Source organism: Pleurodeles waltl, chromosome 2_2, assembly GCF_031143425.1.
Source record: "Pleurodeles waltl isolate 20211129_DDA chromosome 2_2, aPleWal1.hap1.20221129, whole genome shotgun sequence".
Lineage (NCBI taxonomy): Eukaryota > Metazoa > Chordata > Amphibia > Caudata > Salamandridae > Pleurodeles > Pleurodeles waltl.
Window position 1 is genome coordinate 1,104,355,939 of NC_090439.1, and position 22,860 is coordinate 1,104,378,798.

Consider the following 22,860-nt stretch of genomic DNA (forward strand, 5'->3'; position numbering starts at 1 on the left):
CCACACGTTTAGAAAAATAGCAAATGTTTTGAAATAAATCAAGACCAAAATGACAAAAATCTAATCAGTTGAACCAGATATATGCAATGTAAAGATTTAAGTGAAAATAGCATTGAAAAGCCCAAAGCGTCACTCACAGCTACCTGGCCGTGGGAGACCTCAAGAAAGTCACCAGCTCAGGCCAACTGCAATGGAGTACAGGTTGGATAAAGGGACCAGCTTAGTCCTGCTGAAATGTTACCTTCTCAGTCCAGTGCAAAGATTACCATTTGCGGTGGGGGGCGGGAGGGGGGCTGTGAGGAGCAGGGAAGTGGCACACATGCTCACTGTTGCGGCGCAAAGAGCAGGCCGGGCATTGCAGAAGGTTGTCGCTGTAACACGAAGATCCTGTCGTCATTGCTGGTGGTCAGGCCAGAGCTGTACCCCGATGGGTCAGGTTGACGGAACTTTGCGTTGGCGGGCAGTGCAAACAACAAGGTGCCAACGGACCCGTTCCCGGTTGTGAAGAGCCCAAAAACATCTATTCTGCTCCACTGAGGCCACACCAGGTGTCAATGACCTATGGCACCACTTGGAGGTCAGGGGCTTACTCCAGCTGGTGCAAGTTCAGGTGGCTGAAAGCCTTTCATGCCCCTGTGGCTCTGAACAGGAGGCCTGCAGACTATCTCTTGGAGTCCCCCTGGGAGTCCTGGGTTCAGCTGCAGGTCCAATCCCTCTGACCAAGGCAGGAGGGCAACAAGCAAGCAAGCAATCCAGCAAGTCAGCAGTCCAGAAGAGTGGCAGTCCTTTCAGCACCACAGCAGTCCTTCTTTCTGGCAGTTTCCACACATCCAGAAGTATACTAAAGAGTTGGTTTCCAAGGTCTAATTTTTATAACTGGTGACTCCTTTGAAATGGAAGAAGCTTCTAGATGTCACCTTTTCAAGTTCAGAGGTTTCCTGCCTCCTCTGCCCTGCCTCCTGACTAACTATAGGAGGTATGCAGCCCTTTGTGTGTAGGCAGGACACAGCTTATTCCAGTGCATGCGGGCTGTGCCCAGCTCTGAGCTCCCATCCTGCCAGTGATAGCCCATCCAGGCACACTTATGCTCCCTATTGTGTGTGGCTGTCTAGGAGGATACACAAAGCCTAAATGCCAACTATACCCAGTCATGTGACCAAGTGACTGGCTGCAACCATAAAATGGCTACGGCAGAAAAATGCCAACTTTCCACAAGTGGGATTTTTAAAATTGGGATTTAAAATCTGACTTTACCATTAAAGAGGGCTTTATTTCTTTAAACACCAAACTTGACCTGTCTACCTGTTTCCAATTGGACATTATAGCTTGGTAAATGTACTAAGGTAACTCCAATGTTATCCTACGGGAGAGGGAGGCCTTCCAGTACTGAAAAACAAATTTATGAAGTTTTAACTACTAGGACACGTAAAACTTAAACATGCATGTTCAACTTTTTAAATACACTGCACCCTCTCCTCTGGGTTGTTCAGGCCCTACCCGGGGTGGTGAAATAAATGTATTAAAAAGGATGTTTTCGGCCTGGCTAGAAGTTTCTCTTGCCAGGTCAAAAAGGCAGTATAAAACCTGCTCACAAAGGCTGAAGTGGCAGTCGTGAGTCTCGTTTAAAGGGCTTTTTAAGTGGGTGGCACAATCAGTCCTGCAGGCCTATTAGGAGCATTTAATTGATATACCCTGGTCAAGTTAATTAGACTGGCCAATTGGGTGAAAGCCAATTCTATCATGTTCAAAGGATATAGCACAAGCAATTTAGCACTGGTTAGCAGAGTCCTAAAATCTGACAAAAACAGGTTCAGAAAACATGAGGGTGAAGGCAAAATGTTTGGGAATGACCCTGCAGAAAGGGCCAAGTTCAACAGACCTCAACATGTTCACATAACTACCAGACTGACTGGAAATCACTGCCAAGTTCAACAATGTACAACCATATGATATGGAGCATTCATTAAAAAAACAATATGTTTACAAATCTCACTGGAGACCACCAGAAGTTTGACTCTTGCTCCCACGTCCTACTGCACATAACACACAAGTACACATAAATACATAAATAATAAAGTAAACATACATAAGGGCTCTCTGTATCAGTCACATCTTTTAAGTTAATTTATATGTGTGACTTACTATCATGTAATTCAAACTGCTATCTTAAAGCACAATAGGGTAATGCACAACTTTCCAATGTGCTTTTCAGTATGTAATGCACACTCACAAACTGAACTGTTTCTAGGTCCCAGCTATGTGAGCTCTGTCTTTTTGGTTCTTAAATTGTGATTATGTTCTTTCTCAATTACATAAACAGACTTCTAAAATGGAGAGGTATTGATGGATTTGGCAACATTGCTGACTGGTGGGAACTTTGAGTTATGTAGGCTGAGCTTTGTCTGGAGAGGTATTGTGGGCATAAAACAATCACCTGGATTGCAGCCACAAGAAATTACCAGTGCATATGTTTACTTCAAGCATTCCTGTAGGAAAGCACCCTTTCTGGCATGGCTAGCCCCCACTTTTTGTCTGGTTTCTGATGTGGCTTTGATTGTTAGTGCACTGGGTCCCTGCTATCCAAGTTCCCAGTACCAGATCTCTTTCCCCAAAACTGCACTGTTGTTTTGCACAAGTGGCACACTCTTTAGCACCCACTGCAAGTCCATAGTAAACGGTACCCCTAGTACCTAGGGTTTGGGGTACGAAGGAAGGTCCCTGAAGGCTGCAGCACCAGTTGTGCCACCCCAAGGACCATTCACCAAACCCCCACAGTGCTGCCATTGCAGACTGTGTGTTTTGGTACACGCTAAATTGAAAACACGACCTATCACACACCCGTGTGCCAGGTCCCCTATCACTGCATGTGCCAGGTGTAAGTCACCCCTAAGGCAGGGAGCAGCAAGGCCCAAGTGAGGGCATATATGCATGAGCGAATATGCCCCTGCTATGTCTCTGTTGATTCTGAGGCACAGTAAGTTGACAGGGAAGTCATTTTAAATGCATGTGCTGAACACAGGTCATTACGAGTTCCCCATCTACATGATGGTTTCTCTGAATCCTGGGATGTTTGGTATCAAACATCTCAGAATAATAAACCCTCACTGATCCCAGTGATGGATGTATTCATAAATGCACACAGAGGGCACCTTAGAGGTGCCCCCTGAAAACCTACCAACTACTAGTGCTGCCTTTGTAATGTGACCCAGGTCTCTCCAAATGGCAGAGATGAACAACCCCCATGTCCTGGCCCCACTTTTGGCAGAAGCACAAGGGGGAAATTAGGCAGACTAGGAGGTGTGCCCACTTCATGCCAGTCCCACCCCTAAGGTGGAAGAGCTGAAGTGGACACCACTTTTCAAATTCCTCCATCTTGTTTGGAAGGAATTAGGCCAATAGGGGTGGGGTTATGCCTTGTCCCCAACAGAAGTGGTCATAGAAGGGGTGCAGTCACCCTAAAGGTGGGCCACCCATTGGCTACCACCTGGCACTCCTAAATTAAGTATTTAGGTGGCACCCCTGAGCCCCAGAACTCAGTTCCTGATGACCTAAGAAGAAAGGACAAATAAGAGTTGCACCCACAGAAGAAGAAAAGAATAAGCAGCTGACCACGCCAGACTGCCTACCGACCTCAAAGGACTCTGCCCAAAAAGGTAACTCGTCCTGCCTTCCATAAAGACTCGAGTCTCCTGTGAGCAGCGTACCTGCTCTGCAACAAAATCTTCAAGAAAAAGAACTCTGCAACTGCTGGAACCCCAAAACCTGACCCATGAAGTGACCACTGCACCCGACGTCCACAACCCGAGGTGAAGCCAACCAATGGTGCCAACGCGGTTCCCCAGCTGCCCAGAGACTGAGTCCAGTGTGGTCTCACCCATCTTGGACTCACCTGAGACGCCAGCAGCTTCCACACGCAGGCCCTCTCTCCTGCAGCCTTGTGGTGAGAGAATACCAAACACAGGAACCACTGCATCCGTCGCCCGTGGCCTGATCTGAGGTGGGTCACTGGTGCCAACGACATCCCTCGGCTCCTAAGAGCTCGAATCCACCCGGGTCCAGCCCTGCCAAACTCCCCGACAACGCCTGCAGCCTCAACACACAGGACCCCCTGATCGTGAATGCTCCTGGACTAGAAAACCTGACGCCTAACAACACTCCTGCATCCATTGCTCCTGGGCTCTGGAGAAAAGGACTAAAGGTGCCACTAGGTCCCTGATCACCCCAAGTCTACAGCTTACCTACTTGTTGTCCCTGACTGGCTTCCTAGGCAGAGCCTGCAGCGTGTTTGTCATGAGGTCCAACTCCCATAGAGAACCATTGGGCACCCAACGTCTTACTGCAACCCAGCACCCGGCTGCCCCACTAATGCCCAGTGTGACCTGCTGATGTGGTTCTGATCAGTGCCCAGTACATCCCTTTGCTCCCTGAGCTCAACCGCATAAGTCGTTGTTTACCCAGTGTTTGCTGAATATTGTTTCCTCCATAGGATAACATTGAAAGAACTGCACTTTGTTGATTTCGGAACTGCAAAGTATTTAAGGATCAAGTCTGTTTATTGGTATATAACATAGACAGACCAAATACAGAGCTCTGTGCCTACATCCAAATCGTCCGGCAATCAAGTTTAGCAGGAAATCCTGCCACACATGCTAACCAACGGGCCTGTAAAGAAAGCCAGCAGACATAATAAAACACATTCCCTTATCCCCAGAGCACATCGCTTGGGGGCCCTCGCCCGTAAACCAGCTGGCAAGACAAACCGGTCCATGAGGGAACTAGAAATTCAAAAACAAACCAAAACACAAAATACAAAACTGTGCTTCTGTGCTGTGCTTCTGCCCACCGCAGTGCCTCTCTTTCTGACCCACTCCCTTGTCTCCCGCTCCCCAAGAGAGACCCGAGCCCCATCCCCTCTCCTCTGCATCCACCAGCCTCCTACCATCAGCCTTCCCCCAGCAGCTCCAGCATCCTTAAGTATGCAGGGCAAGTCAATTCGTTGAATTCCGTGGAGAGAATCTGAATGAACGGTCTCCAAATATTACCAACATCTCCCACCCTCTGCCTAGACGCCAATGTTAGTTTCTCCATTGCTAAGATGAACCAAAGCTTATGAAGACTGCAAAGTATTTATGCTTAAAAGTCTACTTACCTGATTATGAAGTTCTTGGGTTTGAAAGATATATAAAAAGAATTACTTTTCTAAATTGGTCTCAGATTTATTCTGTGTGTCTCAGTTATTACTTCTGTGAGTACAACAAATTCTTAGCTCTACCCTCTGATAAGCCTAACTGCTCGCCCACACTGCCACAAAATAGAGCATTAGTCCTCTGCAAACCAATTGGGGGACAACTGTACTCTCTGCAGGGTGTACTTCTTTTTAGTGCACCATATAGAGAGTCAGCTTCCTACAATCCCCTCCTTCATTTTTTTATTAAATTTTTATTTTTCTAAGTGGGTTTGCTCAGACATTGGTCCATGCTCAGTGTCGCTGGACTCCAGCTGCACCTCACTGACGAGGCTCAAGCAGGTTGAAACCTATTTGGTGTTGCAAGTGTTCTCCTCTGGATGGGAGCTGATCATGCAGCTGTGACTAGACTATTCGTTTTGGAGCACGGCCAAGTCTGATTTGCATAGGGCTGGTCTCTGTTCAGAGTCACACAATGGGTAAAAACACAATGGACAGCACTGCAGCCCTATGTAATTACCCAAGGGTGAGTTTAGTTCAAGAATTCTACCCTTCATTTATGTCTGAAACATATTATTCTACGAAGGGCACAAAGTATGTAAAATATGTACATGTTTCTGCTAATATAGGAGGATGGAAAACTGGCACAGTGTGGCAGTCATAATATAATTCTAAAGAGAGGAAGTTCATGAGAAAGGCCAAGAATAAAGTTATTTACCTGTAATCTGGGTTTCCCTTGAACTGAAGCTTAATTACTGTCACACACACTAATAGTCCAACCTACAAGATACATATCATTTTAGTTTCAAAGTTTTGGTAGCCTGCTAGAAAATGGATCCCTTAAAAAAACTGTGTAACTGCCAGCATATTATTGCAGCCTGTCCTCAATCCCGCTCTTGCCTTTAATTTTCCCTTTAAAAAAAGAGATCTATGATACTTTTTTTGTGATCGTAAATCAAATGATAATGAAAAAAAAAGTTACTTAATACAGCCTATACATTTCTACCACAATACTCTTTATTTTTACATGTTGGCTTTTCTAGTTTTTACATATTTTTAAGTAATTAAAAACTGCTTGGTGACCCCATGACTGGGTGGGACAATTCAGTGCTTATAACTATGATTGTAGCCCCCGCAGAGAAGTATTAATTCATAGCAAAAGTAAAGGATCTGTGGTATTTGGAAGAGATGGTATTTGTACAGTGTGCTTTATGTTATTGTTTTGTGAAGTGCTATGTAACGGTCTGCCTGTTCCAAGCATGCCAACTACAATTAATCAATCAATCAATAAATCACAGCAATTATAAAGCGCAGCACTATCACCCCTGAGGGTATCTGAGCACTGAAGGTGCTATGTCTCAGTCGAAAAGCCACATCTTGAGTCTCCTTCTGAAGTCCACCAGGAAGAGAGCTGTTCAGAGATGGAGGGGCAGGCTGTTCCAGGACTTGGCTGCTGTGTAGGAGAAGGAGCGACCTCCGCTGTACACTGCGGTGGATGAGGGGTGGGTGTGCAAGGTTTAATGAGGTAGAGCGCAGTTTTCGTGCTGGGATGCAGCTCAGTCAATGGTTGATGTAGGACGGCCCTAGGTTGTGGAGAGCCTTGTATGCGAGTGTGAGGATTTTGAATTGGCATCTCTTCTGGACGCAGAGCCAGTGAAGGTTCCTGAGGTGTGGGGTGATGCTTGAGTGCTTGGGGAGGTTGAGGATGAGTCTGGTTGAGGCGTTCAATAGAGTCTGCAGTCTGTTAAGTAGCTGGGAGGACACTCCGGCGTAGAGAGCGTTGCCATAGTCCAGGTGGCTGGTGACAAAGCCGTGCATGCCTGTCTTTCTGGTGTCGGTAGGGATCAATTTGAAGATTCGGCAAAGCAATCGTAGGATGTAGAAGCAGGAGAAGGCAACTCAGTTTACTTGTCAATTCATGGAGAGTTGGCAGCTGAAGATGATGCAGAGGTTTTGTGCGTGGTCTAATGGAGAGGACGTTGGTCCAAGACAGCTGGATCACGGCTTAGAACAACTGGTGTCACATAATGAATAAGATCTAGAACACATTCTGTGCTGGTGAAGTTGCTTTACAAACACCCAGAATGCATAGGGTATTAAAGACAGGAACAATCCCAACATTTAGAAAGGTACAGATTACTAAACTGGCCCTCCGTCATTGAACCGATAATCTTGACAGTAACCGCTACAGATTGGCGCTGCTCTGGATGGACTTACGAAGGCAAAACACGATATTGTGCACCATTGGAAGGTGGAAGTCCACCTTCACTTGAGGAGTGGAAAAGGAGTATGGACTGGTGCATGATTAGACAGCAGCTGACCTAAGAAGCCAGAGGGTGCCCTCAGAAACATGCAAAAGTATGGGGTGCGTGGGCAGACTACTAAGGCATCACTATCACTAAGAGTCTTTTCATCATTACAAGCTTAGACACAGGATGTAAACGGGATTGGGCTGAAATGTAGACAGGATGCATCCATTTGCAAGTAGACAGTGATGGGTGGGGGGAGGGGGCTGGGTTGTGGGAGGCCCGAGAGGACAGCTCTGAAACTGTACAGTTCATGTGATGTATGCTTTCTATCTTACGCAAAACTCAATAAAGTATGTTATAATAAAAAAGAAGAAGGAACAGCTTTTCTTGCTAGAATGGCACGAGAAATGTTGGAGACTATTATAGTCTGTGCTGGGTTTGGAAAGAACTAGATGGGACATCACTGTTCAGTCTATATTTGCAACTAGAACTGGATGTCTTGGAGAATAGGAAGTGAAAATGACTTTTATGGCCCAAGCTCTTTTAAGTCAATATATTCTATACATTCTCTAATTTCCCCCACCTCCTTCCCCAATGACTGCGGATGCTACAATTCAGGGCTCATGTTCACCCTGGCCACACTCCAGGGTCCCCATATTTTCTTCCATTTTTTTAGGGCATCCCCGGCTTTGATACACCACTTTCTCTGTTTGCTGGCAGCAGCCAAGGTCTGACTCCCATTGTTCCACAGTTGGTGGAGCAGGATGTCCCCATAGCCTTGCGATGTTACGCTTGACAGCATTGCCCATGTCCTAGCATATCTTGGCATCTGCTCATTCTCTGTTATATGCAATAAAATCCACTTTTCGGATATATGGTGCCAGAAACCAGGGCCTGCTTTAGTTGGGCTGTTATATCTGCCCAGTAGGACTGTATCAACGGGCAGGCCCAAAGGATGTGGTAGAAGGTACCCATTATCTCGCAGCCCCAGAGACAGGTAGGTGTATCTACCTTACCAATTTTATGAAGGAGTGTTCTAGAGTAAGATGCTCTGTGTAGGAGGTTTAACTTTATCAGCCTAAATCTGGCTTATATTGCAATTTCCCTTGGGCTCTGTAGTCTCTGGCCCATGCTTCTCTGAGGGGTCCCAGTGTGTCTGGGGCATTGTTCAGAAGTTTCCTGTATATCAAGAAGATAGTTTTGTCTGGTATGTGTTCTGTGAGAAGCCTATCCTCAAGAGGATGCCAATTGTTTCCCCTCCCTGATGTGAAACCTCAGTGCATGGCCCAATTGCAGATGTTTATAGCATTCCAAGTGCCCCATTCCATATTCTGCTTCTAGGGCTTCAAAGGAGTCTCTAAAAGACTCCCAAGCATTCAACGCCCAGAAGTTCCCACTTGGAGAAACGCTCCAAGTCCCCTACCTCCCGTAGGAGGTCACTATCCCACAAGGGGGTCTGCTCTGTTAATGTGTTTCACAAGTTTAGGGCTCTAGTGACTTCCCTCCAAGCCCTCAAGCCCTCACCACTGTCCTCGTGTGTACTGGAAGTGTCTTCTCTACTTTGTGTCTATATAGCACTGTTAAGTAATATCTGCTTACCGTTTTCGAACCTGTCTATTCGATAAGCTGGCTCGTCCCTGTCTGCGAATAACCAATCATTTACTACCGCTAGTTGCGAGGCCCAGTAGTATTTAGAGATGTCAGGGAGCGCAATCCTCCCTCAAACACCGCCTGTTGTACCTTACAGTGTGATGCATGGGGCCCTGCCATCCCAAAGGAGAAGCCTAAGTATTTGATATATTTGCCGGAATAGATTCTGAGCAATTTGATAGGGTATGTTTTGTAGGATATACAGTAAGCGGGTGAGAGACATCACTTTAAACAAGGCCAATTTACCCATAAGTGACAGGGGCAAAGATCGCCAGTGCGCGACATCAGTTTTAAGTCGCTCAATTTGTGGGAAGAAGTTAGTGTCTAGAAACTGCTGGGGGTCCCTTGTGATATGTATCCCTAAGTATTTGAAGCTATCTACCGCCACTGGCATATCACCGTGCCACGAAAGTCTAGGAAGGGTCCCTGATAATGGGAAAAGCACTGATTTGGACCAGTTTATGCAGAATCCAGAGTAGTCGCCAAATGTCCAGATGTGCAAAACTCTGTCCACAGAGTGAGAGGGCTGCGTGAGGTACAATAATATATCGTCAGCATGAAGAGAGATACGCTCCTCTACATCCCGATATCCTATATATCAGGGGGTCCTGGAGTATCCAGGCAGCCAGAGGCTCTATAGCCAGAGCGAATATCATAGGGCATGGGGGCAGGCCTGTCTGGTTCCCTTGTGGAGAGTGACAACCCGAGATACCGTGCTGTTCTCTTGGACACGTGCCATAGGTGAACAGTAGCGAAGGCGCACCCAGTTGCAGAATTTAGGTCCGAAACCCATTTTGTGTAGTGTGGCAAATAGACAGGGCCATTCATTACTATCAAAGGCCTTTGTGGCGTTGAGCGCCATGAGGACCACCTCCTCGGAGTCAGGGCTACTAGTCATGTGGAGTGCTCCATAGAGCTGCCGAAGGTTGAGCCTCATTCCCCTACGAGGCAGAAAGCCTGACCGTTCAGGGTGGATTAGCGATGTGATAACTGCCTGGAGCCTATTTGCTAAAACTTTTGCCATGATTTTGGTTTCTGCATTTAACATGGAAATCGGTCTATAGGAGTTGTATCTGGTTTGTGGTTTCCCTGCTTTATGGATTACAACTATGGTGGCCATGCGTTGGTCCTCTGGGAGGATGCTGTCTTGCAGTGCCGCTTGGAACATGGCCTGCAGGTTTGGTGCTACCCTGTTGGCCATAACTTTGTACATCTCTATCGGCAGCTCATTTGGGCCCATTGCCTTCCCCTACTGAAGCCCACGCATAGCTTGCATTATCTCTTCCACCGTTAAGTCTTCCTCAAGAGCCACTCGATTTCTCCTCAACTTGCTGAGGCGGATGTCCTGCAAGAGTTCCGTACAATCGGCATCTCCCATGGAGCTGGCCGGTTGATACAGGTCCTCATAATAGTCAGCGAATGCGTTTGCTATGGTTGGACTGTCGCTGGAGTTGTCCCTCTTTATCTTCTATCTCTAACACCCAGGACCTCTCCTGATCCCTCCTGTCCAGCCATGCCAACAGCCTGTTGGCCTTATCCCCGACATCATAAAGATGGCATTGCACTGCGAGGGCATAACTGCGAGCTGCCCCCTCAACCAAGTCTCCGAGGTCCCTCTGCTTAAGGCGCAGTTGGTGCCCGAGATCATTGTTTTGTTCTGTTTGCACCCTCAGGTCTAGCCGTTCGATATCTCTCTCAAGCGCTGTGCACTGGAAGAGCATTTCTTTCTTTTTCCCCCCTATGAGGGCCTGTGCCTGGCTCCGTAGTACCGCTTTAAATGCCTCCCATTGGGTAACTGCAGATGTCACTGAGCCCAAATTTTCTTGGAAGTATGTTTCTGTCCCTTTTCTGAGTGTCTCTCTGATATTTGGGTCTTAAGGTACCAAGTACTTATCCCCAGGGGCAGAGTCGAGATCTGAACTACACTTGACAATTTAACCTCGACAGGGGAATGATCAGAGACTCCCCGGGGACTTACACTAGCTTCTTGAAATCTGTGCATGTCTGCCAATTGTGTGAGCAGGTAAACTATACATGAGAAGCTATTATGGGGAGGGGGGTGAGAAGTAGGTGTACCTCTGGCAGTGTGGGCTGTGTACCCGCCAGATGTCTATTAACCCTAAGGGGTCTACAAAGGAACTCAACGCCCTAGTGTCGCCCCCCCGTGAGGGCTCCTGAGAGCCTGTCCAGCTCTTGGTCCATGACAGCGTTCATGTCTCCCCCCCATAATCAGGGTCCCATGAGGGAGATCTAGTATGGTTGCACTTAGTTCAGGAAATGTCAGCAAGAGTAGGTGTGGGGGAACATATATGGATCCCACATTTATGGCCTTCTCATCTGCCGGCTATCATTACATATCTTCCCAGAGTGTCGTTCCAGCTATATTGCAGTAAAAAGGGGGTCAATTTCTTGATCATAATCCCTACTCCTCTTGAGTCACTTGTATAGCGTGTTTGGGCTAGAAGTTTGTACCCAAATCTGTCTAGTGCTTTGCATGTTGTGCCCCGGAGATGTTTCTCCTGGAGAAGCACCAAATCCGGGGAGTGTTTTCGAAGGTATTGGAGAATCAATGTATGTTTAATCTTGTTGCCCAGACCAATTACATTCCAGGACCATATGAGTAAGTTACATGACGCAGACATTGTTTGAGTTGTGAGTTATTACTGGGGGAGAGAATTTGTTGTACTTATTTTCTTATCGTGTGAACTATTTCTTTGATATTCCGTCATACCTTGCTTCGTTGCCTCAACCAAAGTGTTACCTGAGGTCAACATACTGTGAAACATAAATTAAACAGCACTAATTTCCCACAAACATCCCCCTCCCTGCAGCCCTGCACTGTGAGTTGTCAACTACCCACCTCTACAATTTGCAAAGAGCCTGTCGCCCTTGTAACATAAACAAGCGTGGGTGTGACATTCCCACAGCACATTATTATCCAGCCTCTATTTCATGTGGGAGTGTACCACCACTAATGTGGTGTATACTTCAATCTCCTCCTGACCTCCCCGACTGCCATGCACAAGACTTAAACAGGTCCTATGTCTCTGGTGAAGCGCGTGCGCTTCTTGACCGGCTGATCTCGCCCAAGGGCCACCAGCTGCTTCGACCCGGGTTTGGCGGTGCCCTGTGTGTCCCTTGTTTCCTCTTCTGTATCCACCAGCTCTCAAGCCAGTCCCAAGCTTCTTCCGGTGTGGTGAACAGCCATGTCTTTCCATCCGCAATGACGTTTAATTTCGCCGGGAATAGCATCATGTATTTAAGCTCTCAATCTCGTAGAGGTCGCTTTACGTCATCAAAGCACTTACGTTGTTTCTGAACTTGTAGAGTGAAGTCAGGAAAAATGTGCACCGTTACATTTAAAAATTTTAGATCCTTATGTGTGCGGGCCGCCTATAGGATAACATCTCGGTCTCTATAGTTGAATATCCGGGCTAAAACTGTTCTTGGGGGGACCCCCACAGGTGGCCGGGGAGCCAGGGATCTATCTGCCCTCTCCACTGAAAAAAACTTAGATAGTCTCTTAGGCTGCAGTAGATTTAGAACCAAGTCCTCCACAGATAGGTCCACACTGTGGCCATCCGTCCCTTCAGGCACCCCCACTACACAAATATTATTCTGCTTTGCCCTGCCCTCTTGATCTTTGAAGAGGGCAGTGATGGTCATAGTTTGCTTGTGAGGCCCTGCACTTGTTCCTCCAAATGTTTAATGACAGACTGCAGGCCCGTGATTTGGGCTTCAGCCACTCTCAATTTCTCTGTAACTTTACGGAGGTCTGCCCTTATTAAATTCACTTCAAGTGTTACAGTGTCCACCTTTGGCTCCAGAGTGTCTTTGATGCTTTGAATTGTAGTCATAATGTCTCGTAGTGTGGGCTCAGTTTGCTGTGGGGGGTCCAACTGAGCAGCTCTAGGCTCAGGCGGGCCTGATACTTTGTTTGTTGCCATTAACAAAACTGCGTATTTGGCAATGCTATTTATCTGCATGGGGCAGGGGCCATGGTTTCTCCCCATAGCCTTTTCTCAGGATATTGAATTCTGCAGGCCGTTATACCTTACCCACCTTGCTAGGCCCTGGGGTCTGTTTTGGTCGGGCCTCCTCTAGCTCTCGGGGGCACCCCCAATCGGCTTTCAGGGACGTCCGCCTGCAGGCCTGCTCTCTTCATTTAAATTACACCGACGTTCACCTGCCGACCCTCCCCCACATTTCCTTGTACTCCCGGCTTCTCCCGGATCTCCTCCTTTGTCCCAGGATCACCTGGTTAATGGATCGTGTTTGTGGGTGGGGTGGGGGTGGGGCCTCTTTTCAGTGCGGTGCGGCCCGCGTCTTCACCAAGCCCTGCGACTCCTCCCTCTTTACGGGGACTGCAGCCCCACCTGCAGCCCCGTGTGGCTCTTCCACTCTCCGGCCGCTTCAATCGATCGCTGCCCCCAGGCTACCACAACAGTCTGCAGCGCGATGCCTCCTCACCTCTCGGCAGCCAGGCAGCTGTGCGGTATGCCCGGGCTCCTAGGCCAAGACCTACCCCTGGGCCTCCGTCTTTGGCCACGTTTCTTCAATCGTCCACGCTTCGCAAGTTTCGGGTCCGGCTTTCATGTCACAGACAGTTTTCACTCCTCATTGGAGGATAAATGACGGATATCTGGGGATTTAGTTTGGCGACGGCCGGAGAGTCGTTAGTGTGCGGCTATCTTTGGTGCCAGCTAGCCTCGCCCCTCCCCACTCCCCATTCTCACTCACCACACTGCCATGGTCTGCAAAAAGGAAGTGGGTATCTCAATCTTACCAGCCTCCGTCCTGCTTGTCCACATTGTGGATGATCGCCTGCTTACAGAAGGAGAGTTCATCTTCCCGCTGTGCTTTATAATCATAGAGAGCCTTCACCGTGCACTGATGGGACAAAGGATAAATATCACAAATGTATAAGCTCCATATGATGTTGTGATAAAAAATACAAGACACTCATGAGAGTTATGGAGAACAAGGAACATAAAAAACAAACATGCTGAAAGGATGATATAACCACTCACTGAAACAGACTTAGAGTATAATTTTAGAATTACAAACAGACAGAGGGGTTAACTGGGGTCTAGGTGCATTCAAATTGGATTGATAATGTGCTGAAAGTTTGACCATATGGAAGACAAATGAAGGCTGTTTTGAGAATTCCAAAAATAGATTTTCCGTGCAAACTTTGTTTTTAGGAATACTTTGTTTATTTGTAGGAACTCTTTAGTGAGACAGTCTAGAGAATGCACTGCTTTTATGGAGAGATTGCTTGGGCTATTGCTTATTCATTGACACAGAGTTCTCGATCTTGTGTTTTCCCGTTTGTCATCACAGGTGGAAGGACGGTCTTGAGGGGCTAAGTGGACAGTCCTCGGCTTTAATAAGTTAATGTGGTACTTTGAATTCTAAATAGAACCCATTCCTTTAATCATCAATTAGTCTTAGAAAATAGGTGACTTGAAACAGAACACCAAAACTACATCACAACTTCAGAGATTGAACAGCAGATTGAGAAATCGTCAGTGTGTCCTTCTAGTCTCCTTCCAATTAATTCCACTTATCCTCGAAGTGCTGATGGAGGGTCCTCAATGTTCAATCTAGAGACTGGATCTGAAAATATATTAGCACCTGGATGCTCTGCAGACCCTTCACCATCACCACTAGACATACACCAATGCACTCTATGTGCAGAAGTGTGTTTCACAGTGATATCTCTCCATTACCCTAGTAACCTTTTCTTTGTTAACAACTCTTCTGAGTTGCTTCTGAATAGTGGCCTCATGTTGATGTTTTGAGCAGACTGCGACTGAGGCTTCTGCCTCCATTTTTCCTTTTCACAGATTGGCTCCTCCAAGTCAACAGCCTTCAGAATCTCTGCCTCCAACTTTATCCTTTGCTTTTTGTCATTCGTATGAGGGCCAATGACAGCAAAACCTCATTGTTTTTTAAGTGTCATAAAGCTTTACACAGCCATGCCAATAATCAAACATCTGCTGAAACCACAGCTGTGCTCATAAATCGGTTAAAAATCTGCAAACCTCTTTAAAACACCTTGAACATGTATGTTGCAGTACATAAATGCTCCTTAACATAACATGCAACTAACAGCAAAGTGAGTGGTACAATGGGCACTAGCATTTCAAGCATCTTGTGCAACAGTGCTATAATGCTGTTGTGACAGGATTAAGGGAGCTAATGCAGAGATTTTCAGAGAACATTATCAAGGAAAGGTCATAAACAGTGCATGATAGGGCCACAAGTTATAGTTAGTTCACTAAACTTTAGCTGCTGTATTTCAGCATATTGTAACATTAGCTTCTGTCTCATTCCAACACCTAACTATAACGTCACATTAAACTTTGTATTTTTTCAGTGAACATGAAAATGTTACTTGCCCTGTAAGCATCTGTTTGTGTCATGAAGTGCTGTAGATTCACATGCTCTGCATAGTCCTACCATCTAGTGTTAGGCTCAGATGTGTGCAAGTTGTTTTTCTTTGAAGAAATCTTTTTGAGTCTCAAGGTATAGTGATTCGATCTATTGTTGCACATGGGCATCAGCTTTATTGTTAGATTATTTTTCCACACAAAGGGTGAGGATATAGATGGAGCACAGAGATACAGAAAAGATGGCCGAAGGAAAGATTAAGAATGAAAGTTGAAAAAGCATGCAACATCTAAAGGCGTCTAGGGAGGAGCATGGCTGCATGTGAATCTACAGCACTACATGCCACAAACAGATGCTTACAGGATAAGTAACATTTTCCATTTGTGGCATGTGTGCAGACTAAAAAGCAGTCCTTCACAGAAGTGGAGGCTGGTCCGAGGAAGTTGCAGAAGATCATAAAAATGTGTGAAGGACAGCCTAAACAAAGTCCACTTGTTAGCAAGTTAAAATGCCTGCAAAATAAAGTTTCATAAATGTCTCGGGGGTAGACCATATAAATGACTTTGCAAGAAAGCCATAGAAGCTCCTTTTTTGTGGGTTGAGTGCGGTCTGGGAGGGACAGGCAAGAGTTTTTTTGGCTTTAGCATAACAGGTTTGTATGCATTTGAGCAGCCAGTGCGCTATACCTGTCTTTGAAAGAGCATGCCCCTTATATAGTTTGGAGAAAGAGACAAAGAGCTGTTGTGTTTTATAGAAGGGCTTGGTCCTGTCAATGTAACACATACATGTTCTTTTAAATGAAGAGTTTATTCTGCTACTGGATGTGGGAAGAACAATGGGAGTTCTGTGGTTTGGTTGAGGTGGAAGGTAGAGGCCATTTAGACAGGGATTTGGGTTCTGTCCTAAGGACTTCCCTATCGTGGTGTTCTTAGAAAAAAAGGTCCTTCTAGGGTAAGCGCATGTATCTCACTAACACACCTGAGAGTGTAATTGCTACTAGAAAAGCCATCTTCAAGAAAGAAACTGTAAGGGACAGGAGTGGAGTGGTTCAAAGAAGGGCCCATTAGTCTAGTGAGAACAATGATGAGGTTCCACACAGGAACAGGAGGCATCCATGGTGAAATAATCCTATTTGAGCCCTTCAATGAAAGCTTTGATAACATCCACCCTGAAAAAGTCTGATACAAGTTTAAGCAAGGCCTGACTTCTGCAAGTGCATCAGGTAACAAATAATATCTTGGACTGTTGCTTTAAGTCGAGAGGATACATGTGTGTAGGTTGACAGTAGTCTATGAACCATTTTCACTTAGCCCCATAGCAGGCTCTGGTTGTAGGACTGCGTACCCCTTTGAAAATGGTCATGCTTTTTGCAGGTAGATTGAGGTACCCAAATTCAAGGACAGTGGGAGCCAAATCACAAGATTGAGCTGTTTGGGGTTGAGATGCCTGAGAGTGCCTTGATTTTGGGAGGGAAGATGGGGAAGGTTGGGCAGCTTCTCGTGAGGTTGAGAATAGTGGTGAACCACAGCTGTCTGGCCTAGGTCGGGGCTACTAAGATAATAGTGAGGGATGCTTGAAGAAGTTTCCAAACCACGAATGGAAAAAGTGGGAGATGGGGAAAAGTGTAGGTAAAAATCCCTGACTAGTTCATCCATTGTACATTGCCCATGGACTGTGGGTGTGGCAGCCTGGAGGCAAAGTTTGGGCATTTGTGTTTTCGGCAGTGGAGAATAAGTGTTTGTAAGTGTAAGGAAATGGCTCCCTGTTGCAGTTACCCCCCACTTTTTGCCTGATACTGATGCTGACTTGACTGAGAAGTGTGCTGGGACCCTGCTAACCAGGCCCCAGCACCAGTGTTCTTTCACCTAAAATGTACCATTGTTTCCACAATTGGCACACCCCTGGCACACAGATTAGTCCCTTGTAAAAGGTACCAGTGGTACCAAGGGCCCTGTGACCAGGGAAGGTCCTTAAGGGCTGCAGCATATGTTGTGCCACCCTAAGGGACCCCTCACCTAACACATGCACACTGCCATTGCAGATTGTGTGTGTTGGTGGGGAGAAAAAGGCAAAGTCGACATGGCATCCCCCTCAGGATGCCATGCACACAAAATACTGCCTGTGGCATAGGTAAGTCACCCCTCTAGCAAGCCTTACAGCCCTAAGGCAGGGTGCACTATACCACAGGTGAGGGCATAGCTGCATGAGCAATATGCCCCTACAGTGTACAAGTCTATTCTGAGACATTGTAAGTACAGTTGTGGCCATATTAAGTATATGGTCTGGGAGTTTGTCAAAAACGAACTCCACAGCTCCATAATGGTTACACTGAATACTGGGAAGTTTGGTATCAAACTTCTCAGAATAATAAACCCACACTGATGCCAGTGTTGGATTTATTAAAAAATGCACACAGAGGGCATCTTAGAGATGCCCCCTGTATTTTACCCAATTGTTCAGTGCAGGACTGACTGGTCTGTGCCAGCCTGCTGCTGAGAGACGAGTTTCTGACCCCATGTGGTGAGGGCCTTTGTGCTCTCTGAGGACAGAAAAAAAAGCCTGCTCTGTGTGGAGGTGCTTCACACCTCCCCCCTGCAGGAACTGTAACACCTAGCAGTGAGCCTCAAAGGCTCAGGGTTCGTGTTACAATGCCCCAGGGCACTCCAGCTAGTGGAGATGACCGCCCCCTGGACACAGCCCCCACTTTTGGCGGCAAGTCCAGGGGAGATAATGAGAAAAACAAGGAGGAGTCACCCACCAGTCAGGACAGCCCCTAAGGTGTCCTGAGGTGACCCCTGCCTTTAGAAATCCTCCATCTTGATATTGGAGGATTCCCCCAATAGGAATAGGGATGTGCCCCCCTCCTCTCAGGGAGGAGGCACAAAGAGGGTGTAGCCACCCTCAAGGACAGTAACCATTGGCTACTGCTCTCCCAGACCTAAACACACCCCCAAATTCAGTATTTAGGGGCTCCCCAGAACCTAGGAAAATAGATTCCTGCAACCTGAAGACGAAGAAGGACTGCTGACCTGAAGCCCTGCAGAGAAGACAGAGACACCAACTGCTTTGGCCCCAGCCCTACCGGCCTGTCTCCCCACTTTGAGAAAAACTGCAACAGCGACGTGTCCCCCAGGGTCCAGCGACCTCTGAAGCCTCAGAGGACTACCCTGCATCTAAAAGGACCAAGAACTCCTGAGGACAGCGGCCCTGTTCCAAAGAAACTGCAACTTTGCAACAAAGAAGCAACTTTTAAAGACCACACGTTTCCCGCCGGAAGCGTGAGACTTTCCACTCTGCACCCGACGCCCCAGGCTCAACCTGCGGAGAACCAACACTACAGGGAGGACTCCCCGGAGACTGCAAGTCTGTGAGTAGCCAGAGTTGACCCCCTTAAGCCCCCACAGCGACGCCTGGTAAAGACACTGCACCCGCAGCCCCCAGGATCTGATGGATCCGACCTCCAGTGCAGAAGCGACCCCCAGGTGGCCCTCTCCCTTGCCCAGGTGGTGGCTACCCCGAGGAGCCCCCCCTTGCCTGCCTGCTTCGCTGAAGAGACCCCCGGGTCTCCCATTGAACTCCACTGTAAACCTGACGCCTGTTTGCACTCTGCACCCGGCCGCCCCCGTGCCATTGGGGGTGTACTTTTTGTGCTGACTTGTCCCCCCCCCCCTGGTGCCCTACAAAACCCCCCTGGTCTGCCCTCCGATGTCGCGGGTACTTACCTGCTGGCAGACTGGAACCGGGGCACCCCCTTCTCCATTGAAGCCTATGCGTTTTGGGCACCACTTTGAACTCTGCACCTGACCGGCCCTGAGCTGCTGGTGTGGTAACTTTGGGGTTGTCCTGAACTCCCAACAGTAGGCTACCTTGGACCCAACTCTGAACCCTGTCGGTGGTTTACTTACCTGCAAAACTAACAAATACTTACCTCCCCCAGGAACTGTTGAAATTTGCACTATTTTTAAAATAGCTTATTGCCATTTTTGCCAAAACTGTACATGCTATTTTGGTGATTCAAAGTTCCTATGATACCTGAGTGAAGTACCTTTCATTTAAAGTATTGATTGTAAATCTTGAACCTGTAGTTCTTAAAATAAACTAAGAAAATATATTTTTCTATATAAAAACCTCTTGGCCTGGAATTGTCTTTGAGTGTGTGTTCCTCATTTATTGCCTGTGTGTGTACAACAAATTCTTAACACTACCCTCTGATAAGCCTACTGCTCGACCACACTACCACATAATAGAGCATTAGAATTATCTCTTTTTGCCACTATCTTACCTCTAAGGGGAACCCTTGGACTCTGTGCATGCTATTTCTTACTTTGAAATAGTACATACAGAGCCAACTTCCTACATTGGTGGATCAGCGGTGGGGTACAAGACTTTGCATTTGCTGGACTACTCAGCCAATACCTGATCACACGACTAAATTCCAAAAAAGTTCATTAGAAACTGATTTTTGAAATTTGAGCTAGTCCTGCTAGGGCCTTGTGTTAGTCCCTGTTAGCATTTCTTTAAGAGTTTAAAAGTTTTGTAAAAGTTTGAATTAAGTTCTAGAGATAGTTTTAGATTCCTAAAAAGTATTCCAACTTTTAGAAACAAAATGTCTACTACAGAAGAGAATGTGATGGAACTCAACCTCACCCCTTACCTGCATCTTAGGATGTCAGAATTAAGGTCTCTCTGTAAAATCAAAAAGATAAAGACTGGTTCAAACCCTACCAAAGTACAGCTCCAGGAGCTCTTGGCAGAGTTTGCTAAAAACAACCCCTCTGATGATGGCCTCACAGAGGGGGACACTAGTGAGTTGGAGGAATTCCCACCTCCAACCCTAGATAGGGAGACCAGGGTTCCTCCAACCCTGACTCCAGAAGTGATAGAGATGCTGCTTCCCTCACAGGAGAGTCCAGCAACTCTGGAAGCATTGAGGACAGCCTCAATGAAGATGACCGCCTGCTAGCCAGGTTGGCCAAAAGATTGGCTTTGGAAAGACAGATCCTAGCCATAGAAAGGGAAAGACAAGAGATGGGCTTAGGTCCCATCAATGGTGGCAGCAACATAAATAGGGTCAGAGATTCTCCTGACATGCTACAAATCCCTAAAGAGATTGTAACTAAATATGAAGATGGTGATGACATCACCAAGTGGTTCACAGCTTTTGAGAGGGCTTGTGCAACCAGAAAAGTAAACAGATCTCACTGGGGTGCTCTCCTTTGGGAAATGTTCACTGGAAAGTGTAGGGGTAGACTCCTCACACTCTCTGGTAAAGATGCAGAATCCTATGACCTCATGAAGGCTACCCTGATTGAGCGCTTTGGATTCTCCACTGAGGAGTACAGGATTAGGTTCAGGGGGGCTCAAAAATCCTCGAGCCAGACCTGGGTTGATTTTGTAGACTACTCAGTGAAAACACTGGATGGTTGGGTAACTGGAAATGAAGTGCATGACTATGTTGGGCTTTATAATTTGTTTATGAAAGAACACATTTTAAGTAACTGCTTCAATGAAGAGTTGCATCAGTATCTGGTAGACCTAGGTCCAATTTCTCCCCAAGAGTTGGGAAAGAAGGCAGACCACTGGGTCAAGACTAGGGTAACCAAAACTTCCACTGGGGGTGACCAAAAGAAAGGGGTTACAAAGCCTCCCCAGGAGAAAGTGGGTGACACTAGAAATAAAGAAAAAGAGTCCTCTGTAGGCCCCCAAAAACCAGAGCAGGTGGGTGGGCCCCAAGACACAACCCAAAACAAAGGTGGGTACCAGGGTAAGAACTGGGATGCCACTAAGGCATGGTGCCAAAACTGTAGACAGACAGGGCACCACACCAAGGACACTTCTTGTCCCAAAAACAAACCCCCTAGCAAAATCCCAGGGGTGACCAATGTAGCCATTGGGGATGACTCCTCAGATAAGGAGGTCTTCATAGCCTTCAACTGGAAAAAGGGCACAACAGGTGAGTTGGAGATTCCAGAGGAAAGTAGACACTTCCACCACCTACTGGTTAATGGAATCCCAGCCACTGCCCTGAGAGACACTTGTGCAAGTCACACTATTGTGCATGACAGGCTGATGTTCTCAAACCAGTACATCCCAGGTGAGACTGCCAGAGTAAGAGTTAGCCCAGACAGGGTCACTGATAGGCCTGTGGCTTTTGTGCCCACAGAAGTGGGTGGGACTTTTAGCTGGAGAAGGGTGGTAGTCAGTACAGACCTCCCCCTTGATTGTCTCCTTGGAAATGACTACCCAGAGGTTAGTCAGAGCCCAAGAGAGGAACTGGTCCATTGCCAGTCCTCTCCCAATGATTCTGGAGGTGCTATCCCTGCAGTAACTGCAAGTAGGCCCCAAAAGAAAAAGAAAGGAAAACAGAGTAGGAAAGGTGGACAACCTTTAGCCAAGGTTCCAGCAAGCCAAGGAGATTCTGCTCCAGTAGGGGAGAACTCCAAAACTGGCACTGGTAAAGTCCAACCTGACCCACAAGAAGTCCTGGCTAGTCAGGCAACTGTTAAACCTGAGTGAGTGGCTCCTCAGTTAACAGAAGGAAGAGTGGAAGAAGGGTGTTTACTACAAGATGTAGTAACCCCCCACTCTTACACACCAGACAGGCACCCTGAACCCAAAGAAGCCTGTAACGTAGCTCCTTCCCTTGCAGTTGAAGAGCTAAAGGTATGGTTCTGGGCACTGACAGCTGTCAGTGGCCTCTGCTGGGTGTTAGCCTTTATGGCTGCACTATCCTTGGCATGGTGGTCTGACCCCATGCCAAATAGCAAGTAAGGCCCTGTTGGTCATGATGGGGTTACTCCAGCTCTGGGTAACCTCTTTGGGTAAGCTAGGGGTGACCCTAGCTAAGATAAGATTAGCAGAGGTGGATACCTCTAACCCTAAAATAGAGAGAATGGGTGAAGACATTAAAAGCACAGACAAGAGGCAATTCAGACTAGGTCCTATCACTGTGGAAGTGGGTCAGTTCCCCAGAGGGAATGACCTGAACAGGAGGATGTAAGGCAGAGTAGGCCCTGCAACAAACCAGCCTATTTCCTCTACTCTTCCTCGCCTGACAGACTAGGAAGACTCTCCCAGCTTTGGCTGAGTCTCCTGGCCTGTGGGCTGGGGGGGGGCTTGTGTAAGGAAATGGCTCCCTGTTGCAGTTACCTCCCACTTTTTGCCTGATACTGATGCTGACTTGACTGAGAAGTGTGCTGGGACCCTGCTAACCAGGCCCCAGCACCATTGTTCTTTCACCTAAAATGTACCATTGTTTCCACAATTGGCACACCCCTGGCACACAGATAAGTCCCTTGTAAAAGGTACCAGTGGTACCAAGGGCCCTGTGACCAGGGAAGGTCCCTAAGGTCTGCAGCATGTGTTGTGCCACCCTAAGAG

The 22,860-nt window shown here is 47.1% G+C and overlaps 1 protein-coding gene across 3 annotated transcripts in view; it reads right to left on the reverse strand.

Moving 5' to 3' along the window:
• Window positions 1-22,860, reverse strand: part of LOC138282889 (1-phosphatidylinositol 4,5-bisphosphate phosphodiesterase gamma-1-like) — a 576,794-nt gene that overhangs the window by 101,576 nt on the left and 452,358 nt on the right. For all 3 annotated transcript variants that reach the window (XM_069220895.1, XM_069220894.1, XM_069220896.1), the window contains one exon: window positions 13,871-13,974. In XM_069220895.1, coding sequence (XP_069076996.1) covers window positions 13,871-13,974 — 104 coding nt within the window. The remainder of the gene's footprint in view (window positions 1-13,870; window positions 13,975-22,860) is intronic.